Source organism: Nicotiana attenuata, chromosome 6, assembly GCF_001879085.1.
Source record: "Nicotiana attenuata strain UT chromosome 6, NIATTr2, whole genome shotgun sequence".
Classification (NCBI taxonomy): Eukaryota; Viridiplantae; Streptophyta; class Magnoliopsida; order Solanales; family Solanaceae; genus Nicotiana; species Nicotiana attenuata.
The window spans coordinates 84,986,374-85,002,339 of record NC_031994.1 but is presented as its reverse complement, the minus strand read 5'-3'; the positions used below and the strand labels follow the sequence as shown (position 1 = coordinate 85,002,339).

General features: G+C 39.1%; 2 protein-coding genes across 2 annotated transcripts; one reads left to right on the top strand and one right to left on the bottom strand.

Annotated features, from left to right (window-relative positions):
* Positions 7,014-10,461, top strand: LOC109227365 (cell division cycle protein 123 homolog). Its single transcript, XM_019392501.1, has 2 exons — positions 7,014-7,129; positions 9,164-10,461. Exon 2 carries the CDS (start codon positions 9,195-9,197, stop codon positions 10,203-10,205), a length of 1,011 nt encoding a protein of 336 aa, XP_019248046.1. The 5' UTR covers positions 7,014-7,129; positions 9,164-9,194; the 3' UTR covers positions 10,206-10,461.
* On the bottom strand, positions 11,873-15,474 carry LOC109227364 (protein TIC 21, chloroplastic). The gene is made up of 4 exons (XM_019392500.1): positions 15,110-15,474; positions 14,253-14,510; positions 12,821-13,018; positions 11,873-12,281 (listed from the first exon to the last, which is right to left on the bottom strand). The coding sequence occupies exons 1-4, from the start codon at positions 15,383-15,385 to the stop codon at positions 12,168-12,170; spliced, it is 846 nt and encodes a 281-aa protein (XP_019248045.1). The 5' UTR covers positions 15,386-15,474; the 3' UTR covers positions 11,873-12,167.

Sequence of the window (15,966 nt, the reverse complement as noted above, 5' to 3'; positions counted from 1 at the left end):
GACGCCAGCATATCTACCTCGAGTCTCCAAATAAGTTAATCCGAGCTGATGCGCCTCACGGACAGCTGGAACCAGTACCAAAATGTGCACAAGAAATGCGAAGTGTACTAGTGTAGTATGAGTACAACTAACCTAATGTACTCCGTAAGTGTCGAGCTTAACCTCGACGCGGTAGTGACGAGGCAATGACAGGACACCCACGTAAATAAACCTGTACAGACGAAAATATACGTACAACATAACAACAAATAAAGATTAAACATGTACTAATGGGAAGGGACATGTGAAAGGGGGTACAAAATACGGTACTACAACAGGAAATGACAACATGAAACAGTAAATAAACCTTCAGCCAATGAAATGGATAAACATAATGAATAAACATCATCCATCGTGCTTTTACTCTCAACTCACCATGAAACAATAATAATGGCACGGCATCACCCTTCGTGCTTTACTCTCTATAAAATGGTAAATACGGCACGACATCACCCTTCGTGCTTTTACTCTCAATTTCATCATGAAATAATAAATACGGCACGGCATCACCCTTCGTGCTTTAACTCTCTTCCTCACTATGTATTAATCAATAATGAAACAATAATCGGCACGGCATCACCCTTTGTGCTTTAACGCTCTCCCTTACCATGTAGCAATGAATATATAACATTTGGGAAGCAAGAATACACCTTACGTCAACAACGGTTCCACAATACCAAACCTCCAATTTCAAAAAAACTCAATTATCACAAATAGTTTCTAAATGCGGAAAGAACGATCAACTAAGTAATAAACTAGTCTAAGCATAGATATCATACTCGAAGAAGGATATAAGTTACAAGAAATAAGTTCCACCCGCATGCTTTAACCCAACAACAACGCATAAGTACTCGTCACCTCACATATACGGTGTACCCAAATATTTAAACACGTAGCAAATAGGCAAACAAGTCATAATCCCTCAAGTTAGGTTAACCACGACACTTACCTCACTCCGCAATCAACTCAGAGCTCTACCGGGGCCTTTCCTCTAGAATACGCCTCCAAACCACTCGTATCTAACCACATTCGACTAGATATCGTCAAATAATGCTAAGGAAATCAATTACAATACTTAAAGATAGGATTTTTAAACCTTTTCCAAAAAGTCAAAAAAATTGACTTCGGGGCCGCTTGGTCAAAACCCGAGGTTTGGACCAAAACCCATTTACCCATTCACCCCCAAGTCCGATCATGTAATTATTTTTGGAATCCGACCTCAAATTGAGGTCTAAATCCCTAATTTGTAAAAAACCCCCAATTCTTCCTAAATCCCTAGTTTTCTACCATGGAAGAACAAAGATTAAGGTTAGAAAATAATGGGTGATGTTAGAAATGGAAAAGAATGAGTTAAAGTGCACAAACCTATGAATTTATGTTGATTTTTCCCTTCAAAATCGCCTCTAGGCCGAGCTCTAATGGAGAGTTTATGAAAAATAGGAGAAATCCCGTTTTTGGACTGTTTTAAATCACTGGCGTCAGGCCTTCTTCGCTTTCGCGAAGTGCAGCAGCTCATTGGCCCACTGATGGTAGCCAGACCTCAAATCAATCTTCGAAAACACCTTGGTACCCTGAAGCTGATCAAATCAGTCATCAATCCTCGGCAATGGATACTTGTTCTTGATGTTGACTTTGTTCAACTACTAATAATCTATGCACATCCTCATCGATCTATCGTTCTTCTTCACGAACAACACAGGCGCACCCCAGGGCGAGACACCAGGTCTAATGAAGCACTTATTAAACAAATCTTGCAACTGCTCCATCAAATCCTTCAACTCTGGCGGGGACATACGGTATGACAGAATAACAATGGGCTGAGTGCCCGGAGCCAAATCAATACAGAAGTCCATATCTCTGTCGGGTGGCATCCACGGCAGATATGCAGGAAACACCTCTGGAAACTCACGAACAACTGGTACTGAATCCATGGACAGAACCTCCGCACTAGAATCGCGAACATAAGCCAAATAAGCTAGATACCCCTTCTCGACCATACGTCAGATTTCATATAAGAGATAACCCTACCGGTAGAGTGGCCAGGAGTCCCCCTCCACTCTAATCGAGGCAACCCCGGCAAGGCTAAGGTCACCGTTTTGGCATGACAATCCAATATAGCATGATAAGGTGACAGCCAATCTATACCCAAATGACATCAAAATCTACCATATCAAGAAGTAGAAGATCTACTCTAGTCTCGAGACTCCCAATGGTAACTACACACGAACAATAGACACGATTTACAATAATAGAATCTCCCACAGGTGTGGACACATAAACAGGAGCACTCAAAGAATCACAAGGCACAACCAGATATAAAGCAAAATAGGATGACACGTAGGAATAAGTAGAGCCTGGATCAAATAGAACTGAAGCATCTCTATGGCAAACTGGAACAAAACCTGTGATAACAATGTCAGATGACTCGGCCTCGGGCCTAATTGGAAAAGAATAAAATCGGGGTGGGGCCCTCCACTCTAAACTACGTCTCTGGGACAGGCCCTAGCTGGCTGGCCTTCACTTCTAACGCCCTGACCTCCACTTCTGGCTGCCTGACCCCTACCTCTAGCTGGCTGAGTGGGCGGTGGGACAACCTATCTGTAACCATGGCACGAGAACCCTGCTGCTGTGAGCTACCCGGTGCCCGAGGGCAAAATCTAGCGATGTGCCTCGGATCACTACAAGTATAACAGGACCTCAACTGCTCTGATTGCTGACCCTGAAACTGACCCGATCGACCTGAATAACCACTCTGAAAACTCTAGAGCGGAGGCGTACTAATAGGAGCTGGTGGTGCAATATAGGCTAGCTGGTCGGGATGAGACATATGAGGGCCACGACCACCTGAAGCACTGTGAGATGCCTAGAGCACTGAGTGAAACGGCCTGGGAGGATGGCCTCTACCAAAAGTACCGCTGCCTCCAAACATGACACCACTGAACCCACCGAAATGACAAGGCCTCTTATTAGACTCTGCCCTCTCTCCTATGCAAGAACTACCTCGATCCTCCTAGCAACATTACCAACCGTCTGAAAGGAAATCTCACCCCGGTCTCCTTGTCCATCTGTAGCCTGACAGGGTAAGTGAGTCCATCAATAAACCTCCTCACCATCTCTCTCTCAGTAGGAAGCAAAAGAAGAGCATGACGGGTTTAGATCCCCAAATGGTCTCGTACTGAGTAACAGTCATACTACCCTGTTGGAGACGCTCAAACTGCCTGCGGTAATCCTCTCTCAGTGTGATAGGGAGGAACTTCTCTAAGAATAGCTGAGAGAACTAGTCCCAAGTAAGAGCAGGCGACCCAGCTGGTTTGGTCGACACATAATCCTTCCACCGTCTCTTGGCGGAACCCATCATCTGAAACACAACAAATCGACCTATTAGTCTCAACTATCCCCATGTTCCGCAGCACCTCATGGCAGCGGTCAAGATAATCCTATGGGTCCTCAGAAGGTGCACCACTAAAGTGAACTGGGAAGAGCTTTGTAAACTTGTCAAATCTCAATAAGCCCTCAGAAGACATGGCGGGCCTATCACCGGCCTGTGCCGTAACAACCTGCTGAACTACCCCAGCTAGCGGGGCTGCCGGACTCTGATACTAGGGAGCCATCTGCTCCAGAGTGTGAGTAGCGGGAGTCTGCTCCTCCCCCAACCTAAGAGACGGCTGGTGCCACCGAAAATGTACCGGCCTGGGACACACTCTCCATAAGGCACACCAAATGGACTAGAGTGTCATAAAGAACTAGGGTGGCGATGAACCCCTCCGAGACCTGAGCTGGTCCAACATGTACAATCTGAGCTGGAACCTCCTCATCAAAATCCACCTGAGGCTCCACCGCTGGTGCTGTTGCTCGAGCTCTGGGCTGAGCTCTACCTCTGCCTCGGCCTCTAGCGTGACCTCAGCCTCGACCTTTGCCTCTCGTAGGAGCTGCCACTGGGGGCTCCGGCTGCCGTCCAACTGAAGATGCAGTACATGTTCTCGATAACTGCGAGAGAATAAGAATAGAAGAGTTCAATCATCAATGATAGAATAAAATCGCACAACAGAGAAGAATATAAGTGAAATTGTTCCTAAACTCCATAGCCTCTGAAAGATAAGTACAGACGTCTCCGCACCGATCCTCTAGACTCTACTAAGCCTGCTCGTGACTCGTGAGACCTAAGCAACCTAGTGCTTTGATACCAACTTGTCACGGCCTGGAATTCTCACCTTCGGTATCGTGATAGCGCCTAATATTTCACTTGCTAGGCAGGCCAACGTTAGAGAAATTCTTCGCCAATTTTAAACACTTCGAACATTTAACCAATTAAATAGAAATGAAGCCCAAATAAAGTACGAAATAGCATAATAATCCAATATCTAGTACAACCCTAATCTGAAGTCACAAGTACACGAGCTTCTAGAGTTTCTACAAATATGGTTTGAAATAAGTACAACTGTCTCGAGTGAAGTGAACAGTAAATAGGGAAAGAGGAAAGTGGACTTCAAGGTCTGCAAACGCCAGCAGATCTACCTCAAGTCTCCAAATAAGCTAATTCGAGCTGATGCGCCTCACAGACAGAACCATCGGGACCGTCAAAATACAGATCCATCGGAACCGTTAAAATACGGATCCGGGTTCGTTTACTCAAAACGTTAACCGAAGTCAACTTAAATGGATTTCTAAGGCACGAATTCACATTTTAGTCAATTTTTGACATAAAAACTTTCCGAGAAAAGGCACGGGCTGCGCATACAAATTGAGGAAGGCTAAAAGGAACTATTTGAAGTTTCGAAACATAGAATTAAGTATTAAAGCTCTAGATGACCTATCGGGTTATCACACTCATTCTTCCATGTATTCCTATGTAGAACGGAATAAGTAATGGAGTACCAAAAAGAGAGCCCAATGAATCAGGTTGAGCGCTTGTAATAATGCTCAATAGTATTAAGTTGAAAATTATGTTCAATATCAAATCAATTGAGGTGGGTTAGTGAATATCTTGTAAAAAGAAAATAACAGCTTCTTCCAGAAAAAGTGAGTTCAATTTCTACTTTTGGATTGCTTTTTAAGGGTGAAAAAGGAGGAACAAGATTATAAACACAATGCTAAATTCCCTTTCCGCCGAATTATATGAAATCCTTCCAATATCGTCGTAGTGTCAATGACACATTTCGCTCATTAATCTTTTATAGTCAATCCAAATCCTAAAAGGGATTTTTTCCTAACTATACCATATATGAAACCTTATTATAAAAAATGTGTATAATTTGTTAATTACCCGCCCAGTCCACACTTTAACTACAATTTATATACCAATCCATAATTAGGCAAATTCTGCCATTTAAAACGCGCGAAAAAAAAGGCACAAAATCTGCGTTTGATTCTTTCCACATTAAATTCAAAATTTGAAACGGAAAGAGATCTGATTGCTGCATAATTCTCTCTTTCACTACAATTCAAAAACAACGCAGAGCTTCAGAAGCTTCAACAACGCAATACAAATTGTAGAATTCAAAATTGTTCTTCATCGTCCTCAGTACTCAAATTGTCGAACCTATATCTGTTCTTCATCTTTTTTCTTTCAACTACACGAAATCATGTCAAAAATCCTAATAATGCAAAAATTGAATGGGAATTTGGATAACTATGGCAGATTTAGAGATTTTGAAGTTGATGCCATTGTAGTAGATGAAAATACAGGTTTGTGTAGTTCGAAAATGCTTAGAATTTTAGTTTTATGATATCTACAAATTTACTACATATATCTACAATTTGACTACAAGTTCTTTATTTGGTGCAGGAAAAAATATTTTAATATACAGTGTCTCCAGATTGTAGATAAATTGTAGGCAAATTGTAGTTTACTTGTAGTTTGTAGTTAATTTGTAGATAAATTGTAGATAAAATGTAGATATATTGTAGATACTATATTTTTAATATTGTAATTTTTTTTTCTTTGTGTTTGTTCTAAAAATGTAGGTGAGGGCTTCAACAGATCATATACATACTGTGTTGGATGGTGTGAAGCGGTACATTGTGTGTCTAGAAAACAAGAAATGTAGTTGTGGCCAATTCCAACTTGAAGAACTTCCATGTGTAAATTGTTTCCAGATTGTAGTTATAATGTAGGTTAAATGTAGTTAATTTGTAGTTTTTGTAAAATTTTGTAGACAATTTGCAGATTAATTGTGGATAACACATTTCTACGATTGGAGTATTTATTTCTTATTTTTTGTTGTGTAATTTATATTCAACTGACAGTTATATACAAATATTACATAGAACTTGGAGGTAAACATCTAAAAATTATGATAAAAAGCTACAAAATTTATATACAATAACTACATTGAGTCTTCACACAATGTAGATAGTTTGAAGATTATTGACGAGGGAGATTTACGTCAAGGATTAAGGCGAGAGAGATGCAAACAGAAAATTGGCGAGGGGGAGGGAAGCTGGAGGCAAAGTCGGCGACGATCTGATCGAAGGGCCGATGATCCCCGGCTTTGAGCAACGTCAACACCGTGTTCGATTTGGGAGAAAGATTACTTCAACTTGAATCAGATGGAACTTCAAATTGGGATTTTGTGAAATTAAATGGAGAAAAAATTGTAGAATCGTGGGTCTGTAGAGGACAACTGATGGTAAACGTGAGGTAGTGAAGGTAAAACGTTGATGGTGTGGGGGGGTGGGAGGAGAGAGAGGCGGGTAAAGGTAAATGTGAGAATATACGCTCCTAAATTAACGCCTAATATATATGAAGCATTAATTATACCCCTAATTTGAATTATGGTATATAAATGGTAATTTGGTATGCTGAAATGTAATTAACACAAACCTTAAACATTGAGGGTAATAAGGTTTCATATATGGCGTAGGAAGGTAAAAATCTCATCCTAAAAATATTATGGTTCAATTTTCCTACTTCAACGAATACTTCCAATTTAGAACCTAGTATATTTGGGCTTAAGTCGGCCCAAATTTCTCCAATGGGCCACTAACGCGCCACAGGCCCTCAAGCCTTCTCCTATTTCTCCTCCTCAGGTTCTTCACCGTCCCTCTTTGTGCTCGTCAAGAAGCTCCTCCTTTGTTGTTTACTCAACAGGTAACTTTTCGAATTTGAGATGCTTCTTTTTTTTTTTTTTTTTTTTGTAAAGTTTTTATTCTACGGAAACATCAAATATATTTCCTTATTTTTCTATTGCTATTAATCAAATTCTGTGTATAATTTTTAAAAAATTTATGTTGCTTTCCCCCAAACTGAGCTTATGTGAGCTTTGTAAAAAAATAGCTGGTCCCAAGACCAGATAAAGGAGACGGGTGCAGTAGGTTGACAATCAGTGTTAAAATAGTTTAGTGCAATCTGAATAATGGATGCAGAGAATTCATTTAACCAACCTGACTAACTTGTGATTAGAACTAGCTGAATGATTGATGTGGGTCTTGTGGCAGTGGGATTGTTGGGATCGAAATAACATGGTGCATGCGGAAACTAACGATACACAACTTGGTGGACGATAAATCAGACGACAAAAAGAAAAATATACTAAACTAAGCATAATAGTCTATAATGATTTGGTCAATTGACCTACATATGATAAAACTAATATAAAAGAAGAAAAACTATTCGAGAGAAAAATCTCCCTCTAAACAAAACTCTTTAATGACTACATTGTGGATATTTTTTTTGTGCTCTTGTGAGAAGCAGCGATCCTTAATTTATAGATGTGCAAAACTTGTCTTCCAAGAAAAGGATAAGACATATTAAGGAGATTTAATCCTTTTAGGAGTCTTTTTCCATTATTTCAAGAAAGAGAGTCCTAATAGATTAGAAATTCAGCGCAAATCCTAACAATCTCCCCTTGGCTTAATTTTCTTGACAAAGTTGATTCACCTTCTTCACATAATCTTCATCACTGCTGCTTGCCATGATTAAAAATCGGTATAGGTTGAAAATCTTGGTATTGGTTAAAAGAAGCCCAAGTATGGGTTAAAAGGAGCCCACGTGTTAAAAATAAACATGGGGTAAAAGAAGCTCATGTTAAAAAGAAGCGTGAGTTAAAACTGGCATTGGAACTCATGCATTGCAAGTAGGCATGACTTAAAACTGGCATTGGTTAAAAGTGGCCAAAATATGGGTTAAAAAGAGAGATGCAGCCGCAGGCATTTTGAATACAATTGTGATTGTAAATTTATCTCCACATGTAGCATGTTGAATAAATATTCATTATCGTCTTGATCTAAACACGCATTGAATCTGTCTTCAACCTCGTTCAACCGTTGACTCTGAACCATTGGCTCTGATACCACTTGTTGGGATCGAAATAACATGGTGCATGCGGAAACTAACGATACAAAGCTTGGTGGACGATAAATCAGATGACAAAAGAATAATATACTAAACTAAGCATAATAGTCTATAATGATTTGGTCAATTGACCTACATATGATAAAACTAATATAAAAGAAGAAAAACTATCGAGAGAAAAATCTCCCTCTAAACAAAACTCTTTAATGACTACATTGTGGATATTTTTTTTTTGTGCTCTTGTGAGAAGCAGCGATCTTTAATTTGTAGATGTGCAAAACTTGTCTTCCAAGAAAAGGATAAGACGTATTAAGGAGATTTAATCCTTTTAGGAGTCTTTTTCCATTCTTTCAAGAAAGAGAGTCCTAATAAATTAGAAATTCAGGGCAAATCCTAACAGTGGAGCAGTAGTGCGGCGGTGTAGGTTGTTAGTGGAGTCGGAAAGCTGGGGAATAAATTAGGTTTTGAACCGGTTTGGCTGTTCAGTTACTGTATCAACGTCTAGGCAGTGAAAATTGAACCAGCATTCAACTGAAGTGTTAAAATTAGAGTTAGCCCAGTGAGTTTGTAGTGGTGAGGTTTTTCGGCTAGATGAGACAGGTGTGGTTGTTTTAAAGAAACTTATTTCGAGGTCAATGACCTGAAAATATTAGCTAGCCCATCTTGGTTCGCTCCATTTTCTTTTCCTTGCTGTGTTTTTAGAAAATTCAGTTAAATGATTAAAATATTTGTATTCTAACCTCATTCATTTAGTTCTTTTTGTTGCTGGTTCATATTTTTTTAAAATCCATTAGCAGCTGTTTATCGTAAATTTGATAAACTTTGTTTCAGAGAGTATAGTTTGTTCATTTCTGAAGAAAAAATGAAAGAGGAAGAAGTAAATAGGTGCCAGATCCAGGTGTGGTACCCCAGATTTAAATCTGATTCCATAAAGACAATGATACATGAGCTGCCCGAATCCTTTGTAGAGTACCTTACAGATGATCACGGTCCATTCATTCTCCCCCTTTCCATTGATGATAGTGATGCTCTACCTAACAGAATCCATAAACCTGAAGAAGAGGAGGATTTTGAAGTATCTGAAGGGTCGGAAGATGAATCAGATCGACCGTCGCCACCTCCTTCTTTCCCAGAGCTCGAAAAGGAGATCAAGGAATCCATAAAGGCCCTTGGGGGTTCTGTCTTCGCTAAGCTTAATTGGAGCGCACCAAAAGATGCCGCATGGATCAGTTCAACTGGGAATCTGTGCTGCAACTCTTTCAGTGAGGTTGCACTTTTACTACGGGCATCAGACTCTCTTATCCATGATCTATGTCATGCATATGATTCCTGCAGTGATAAGACTATCTCAAGACCCCCGAAGTTTTTCCTTGCACTTCGCAAATGGTACTCGTCCCTGCGCCCCGAGATGGAATTCCGCTGCTTTGTATGCAATGGGATCCTCGTGGGAGTCTCTCAGCGTGAGGTGACTGGATTTTATCCTGCCCTTCTTGAAAAGAAGGATGAGTTGATAGCAATAATCGAGAGATTTTTTCTATATAAAGTGAAGGGAAATTTTGAGTCAGTAAGTTACACATTTGATATATATGTTACGAATGATGAACGAGTTAAGCTTTTGGATTTCAATCCTTGGGGTGCATTTACCTTGCCTCTGCTTTTCTCCTGGGAGGAATTGGAGGATAAATTGAAGGAAGAGGGGAACTGCTTGGAGTTTAGAATTGTAGAGAGCCAATGCGGGGTACGTCCTGGTTTGAAAACCGCTGTTCCATATGATTACCTGGATACTAGTCCAGGTAGTGGTTGGGATGAGTTTCTTAGAAAGGCTGATGAGGAATTGGAACAACAGATCAGGTCTCCTCAAGCAGGTGCTTGATCGTTAGATCTTCAAGGACGGGTATCATGTTTGAGTAATTAGCCAATAATATACTTGTTTGTTATAATAGTTCTTGGTGTTTATGCAAACCAGATTGATGATCTTATTTAGTCAATTCTTTTAAGAAGATGATCTTTTTTCTATATTTTAGTAAAATATAGTGTAGAACTTCGTCGAAATGTATCTTGATTCAAGATAGCATATAATAGTTGCTAAGTTGTGACTTTTCTGAATTAGAGTTCACTATCTGTGCTCCTAGCTGTTAAGCTCTTGTTCTTTTACCTATCAACCTCATTTGGTACTATAGTTGAATGCAATATAGTGACAAATATCTGTCAATTCCTCTATAATTCAGTTTCAGATGTTATGCCAGATGTAGATATTTTTATTTTACAGTGGGACTGTCTGCATAATGTAGATGCCTCTTTACAGGAGAGAACCGTAATGTCTATGGACCAGGATTCTGTCTTCTAGGGAATTTTTTTTTTTTTTTTTTTTCAAAAAAAAAAAGGCAGCCCGGTGCACTAAGCTCTCGCTATGCGCTGGGTCCGGCGAAGGGCCGGATCATCAGGGTCTATTGTACGCAGCCTTACCCTGCATCTTTGCAAGAGGCTGTTTCTACGGCTCGAACACGCGGCCTCCTGGGCAGCAACTTTTCAACTTTACAAGTTACGCCAAGGCTCCCCTTCATTCTAGGGTTCTACTCAAAATGTTATGTGCATTGGGAGTAATAATATCATCAGGAAAGGGGTCAGAATGGGAACTTTGGCACATTAAGGCCACGATTCTCTCTCTTTCTTTCTCTTTTCCCTTCTTTTTTGGATATGGTAAACCCCGACTGGCCAAAACTCTTCTACCCAAGAGTGCAACAGTGGTTCTTTTCCTACATGTATCCCTTGTAACTCAAAGCTCTTAACATTATTGTTGGAGGAAAAGTTCCTTACCCCTTGACTAAGGCCACAACTTTCGTCAGAGTCTTTTTATCTTTTCGACTATACTTTGTAGGACTCCATTTTTTTAATGCAATATCCAAATTTATGTAAGGTAAGTTAGGCGTGCAAAAAGAATGCTGTTGAAAGCTAAAGCTTGAATATTGGCTCTTGCAAATTCTAGAACATCTAATGCCTTTGTGCCCTTTTCCATTTCCTTTGGCATGTCAACGCTTGGGCAAATGTTGTATGAAAGCCACAAATGGGTTGTTCTCGCTGTCCTCGACATGCCCTATGTATATAGGTGAAAATTGCCCTCGACTTGGACTGTATCGAGCTGAAAGAAAGACTAAGTTGGTGCCCATTGTCACAAAATAGTTGCTGATGCAGTAGTTTTCCTTCATCCACGGCTTAATTTGCTTCTTCTCCGTTTCAATTATCCGCTTGCTAAAGGGTTTTGATGAACGTTATAGGCTCTCATGAGTGGGATAATACTGGGTATGTTGTTGTTGCATGGGCTCTCATGAGGTAGGCATAGCTAGAGAAGATGCAGGGCAGCAGGGACATCATTTGCTCAAACCCAACTAGGCCAGTAGGAAATTCGCAACTAATATGTTTATTGCAATGAACATCTTGAAAATTTCATGAACTTTATACATTGGTCTTACCCCGTAAAAGAATAAAGAGTTAAAAAGAAACCAGGGTACAGAAGAAGAAGAAGGAAAAGGACAACACAGAAAGAAATAAATGGTCGGTATTTTATTGCCTAGTAGACAAACACAGGCGTTGAGTTTCTTATTGCACCGTGAGAGGAATTTTTTAACTGGTGGCAAACAACTCTTTTTTTTAGATGCACCCAAAACATATGCAAGGGCAGTCGTTGAAATTTCTATAAGAAGCCTCTCAGAAATTGGAGAAAGTAATTTCATTTGCAAGTCACCAAAAAGTAGGTCACTCATAATAGTAAATACATGGCTGCGATCTCAAAAGCCTTTTGTTAACACTATTCTGCAAGTATTATCTTGTTGACACTTCATGCAACCCTTGGTACCGGAATGCCTTCTGAAGGTGGCAAGGTGACTGAGCGCAACAGCTCCAATGAGAATACTAGACCTAGAAAGTGTGAAACGATAGTATTTGCTGATGCCTGTAAAGAAAACATGTGAGACAGCAGAAATAAGCAATTACTATGCCAGAGATTGATAACAAGTGAACCAGCTCGAGGGCCAACTATGTATGATAAGTTGATCTCTTGAACTCATTGAACATGTCGCAAAATGCATGCATGACATTAGACTACAGATGCTGGAAGATCAAGAGACAAAAAGTGGCCAAAACATGGTTGTCTGACCTCGTGCAGGAATTCCATACCTATTATCAATAGTCCTAATCGTGATAAAATAAGGTACCTTGTTTTTCCATAGTAGACATCAAAATGATTGGATATAGGAGAGGAAGAGAAAACATGATAGAGAGAGATCACCAAATTTAACCTTTTCTTCCCCAGGTATGAAGTGTAAGACGTGGCTCGGTGCCCAAGAGAAATATTCTAGAAGTACTTGTGTATGTTAATTTCTTTAAGGACTTCTTTAGATAATAACCACAAAGTAAAGGAGCCCCCAAATATATTTAATACATAAATGACTGATGCTAAATGGTGACAGTAAAACAATTTTAAAAGCACACCTGAACCAGAAATACATCCAAAGCAAGCACGGGGCTAGTTCCAGGAGTAATACTATACGGGTTAGCTGAGGTGGTGAGAGCCTTAGCCACCAATGATCCGACAGTTGCTTGCATGCCAAGTACAGCAGCACCCATTCCCAGAAGGTTCACCACTATTCCATTCTTCAAGCTTTTCACAACATCAGCACGAGGAGGAGCCTAAAACAAAAGCAGTCAGTACGAAGCTGAACAAATTGCCTTGGATTCAAATTCAAGGTCGAAATTGGAGGTGTATGAACAGGAGCTTGCATCGAATATTCCTACAGTAGCACAGAATGAAACCCTTTTTTTTTTCTAATTGTTGTAGTACAGAATGAAATCTTAATCATAATTCATAACAAGAGGTCCTCTTCGTGCTTAAACTAAACATAATGGGTTTTATAAATACGAGAACCATAAAGCTTGCAGGACGGCAGCTAGAAATGGGATTTAGTAAGTCACTTTCAACATCATCAAATCTTGATCCAGAAATTCCACTTTGATCCAGAGTCCAAAAGAAAAAAGGAAAAGGTAGGGGACAAAAACTTCTAGTGCCAACTCAAATAACCACAAAACTGGACATTATAAACTTAGAGGAAGTAATATCTACGAAAGCACCAAACATTTCAGAACAACTCCATGAAACGTCATGTTCATCAATATCCCAGTATATTTTGTGTATCTTTAAAGGGAAGTTCTGCACCAACTTCAAGGAATCAACGGGGAATTTAATGAAAAGCAGTTTCAAAAGCATAATTAGGAGTATGTGAATCATTAGTTTCTCATAGCACCTGACACTTCAAACATCATCTGGCTTACAAAATCTACATTTATTTCCGAAGCAGTTGGAAGGTTGAGGGAGCACTATTTGAGGTGAAATCCATGTAATAAATACACTTACTATCAGTGTTGTCAAAGGCGCGCTTAAGCCCTAAAGCGAGGCTCAAAACACGTTGAGCGCTTTGTCTCGCTTAGCGGGCGCTTCAGTGTCGTCATCATGGCTCTAAGGCATACTTTTTCTTACCAATGAGCGTAATCCTGAAGAGGCGACACTAAGCAATTGATATTTCGCTTTATCGTAATACTTACTCAATTTCTTTGTCCAAATATTTGTTATTCACTTATAATTATTAGTCTTAGACTACACATACATATTTGTATTTTTTTTCTCCATTTGTGCCTTTCTTATTTAAACCCACTCTTTATTTGCGCTTTGCGCTTAAAGCCCCAACAGACATTTTTTGTGCATTTCGCCTTTGATAACATTGCTTACTATTAATATAACACAGTTACAAGGCATTTGCATATATTAATAAATATCTATAACTTTTTCTTTTTGCATATCGATTTGGATGAAAGTACAACATACTGCAATTCAATTTACAAAGCAATTTGAGAAAGTGTGGGGCGTTACCTTTGAAGGATCATTAGCTGTCCGCCGAAGCTTTTCAGACAAGCGAATATAGCCGAATGACCAAAAAACTGAAACAAAAGCAGCTGCAATTCCACCCGCAGTTGAGTAGAATGTGAAGGGCGATGTAATCTTCCCCGTAATAACAACAGAAAACGAAAGGATCACCGCAGCAACAAGCGTACATACCAGCTGTCCCCAGAACCCCAAACTACCCAATCTCTTGAAGTACCTTGCAGTATTCTGTAGTCTTTTCGCAACCTAAATGTAAGAGCAAAAATCAAATCGATCAATCTCTTAACTCAAAGACACAAATACATAACTACGCCTCAATCGCAAACTAGACTATATGAATCCTCAATGTCCTTTTCACTCCATTTGGAGTAGTTTCAAATCAATACTCAATAATTTGACTTTTAAAGGGGTATTAACATTTTCTACTAACTCAAATTCACAATTCAGCGAAGTACAATGCATCCTGACTAGTTTGGAACATGTAAACAGCTCAAATATCCCAATTAAGAACCTAAACATATTCTTTCAGAACCTACAAAATATCCAACTAAAGCTATCTTCAAGAACGCGCAACAAAGTTGAACTCTCATTAGCTACCTAAATCAATAGATGACCAACTTAGCATTTTGACAAATCCTTTCAGTGTTTTACACACTAAAACAAAACCCTAAAGCAGCAATTAAAGCATAAACTTTGACACTCCAGAAAAACCCAATTCAGAATTCATAACTAAGCAATCCGAAAAAAAAAACTTAAAGGCGCAATCTTTAACATTTGCTACAGATTACAAAATGCTATAAAAAAAAAAGAAAAAGAACTGGAGTTACTGCAGAATAGGAAAGTACCAGAGCTAATTTAGCTTTTTCAGACTCGTCATTTGGAGAAGTGTAGGGTGCAGAAACGGGAGCAGAAGCTAAGATTCTGGTCCGTTTGTTTTTGAGACTAAATTGAGGCAAAGAAAGCGGCCTTGTCTTTAAGGGGGAAAAAGATAATGATGAGGACGACGAAGAAATTAGGGTATTTGGGCGTCCGAATAAACTATACCGACATGATTTTCCGGCCGATGGAAGTGCTAATGGTGCACTGCCGGCGTGAGCCGCCGGCAAGAGTAGAGTTTGCATAGCTAGTTTTTGTTCAAGATGCAGTAGCTTACACAGCGCAATGTCTAAGCAGGTCCAATACTGATTTTCATCTTCCTTTATTTTATTCTTTTCTCTTTTTCCCCTTTTTAAAGTGAATTAAAGGGACCTATAGGGAATTTTCTTTAAGTTTCATGAAAACTGGAGGAAAAAAAAAGGAAGAAAAGATTAGGAAAAAATATATTGAAGTAAAGTATATTTTAATTCTTTTAAAAGTCAAACTTTATATTATTATAAATTAATAACGGTTGGAAAATTCGATTTTATATTCAATGAAAAATATTGTTTTTAGTTATATGATCTTTTTCACAAGAAATTAAGACACCTATAAATAAATACAAGAAATCTTCTATTCAAATTGTAAGGTGACATTCTTAATCCTAAAGAATTTAATTTTTTCTTAAGAAGGAAAGAGGAAAAATATTTCGTTTAATCTGATAGTTTACTGAAATTTAGTAATAATGGTCAGTATTTTCTTGTATAGAGTGTAATTCTACTGAATTAATTTACATAATGAAAAGCTTTTATTCTCATTTATCTATATTTTCTTTTTGTTACATAGA

What these genes read in the sequence shown, in the direction of transcription:
- LOC109227365 (XM_019392501.1), top strand. Translation starts at nt 9,195, where the DNA reads ATGAAAGAGGAAGAAGTAAATAGGTGCCAGATCCAGGTGTGGTACCCC.
- LOC109227364 (XM_019392500.1), bottom strand. Translation starts at nt 15,385, where the DNA reads ATGCAAACTCTACTCTTGCCGGCGGCTCACGCCGGCAGTGCACCATTA. An exon ending in AAAAAGCTAAATTAGCTCTG is followed by an intron (nt 14,511 to 15,109) that starts GTACTTTCCTAT and finishes TCTTACATTTAG; the next exon opens with GTTGCGAAAAGACTACAGAA. An exon ending in TGGATGTATTTCTGGTTCAG is followed by an intron (nt 12,282 to 12,820) that starts GTGTGCTTTTAA and finishes TTTTCTTTACAG; the next exon opens with GCATCAGCAAATACTATCGT.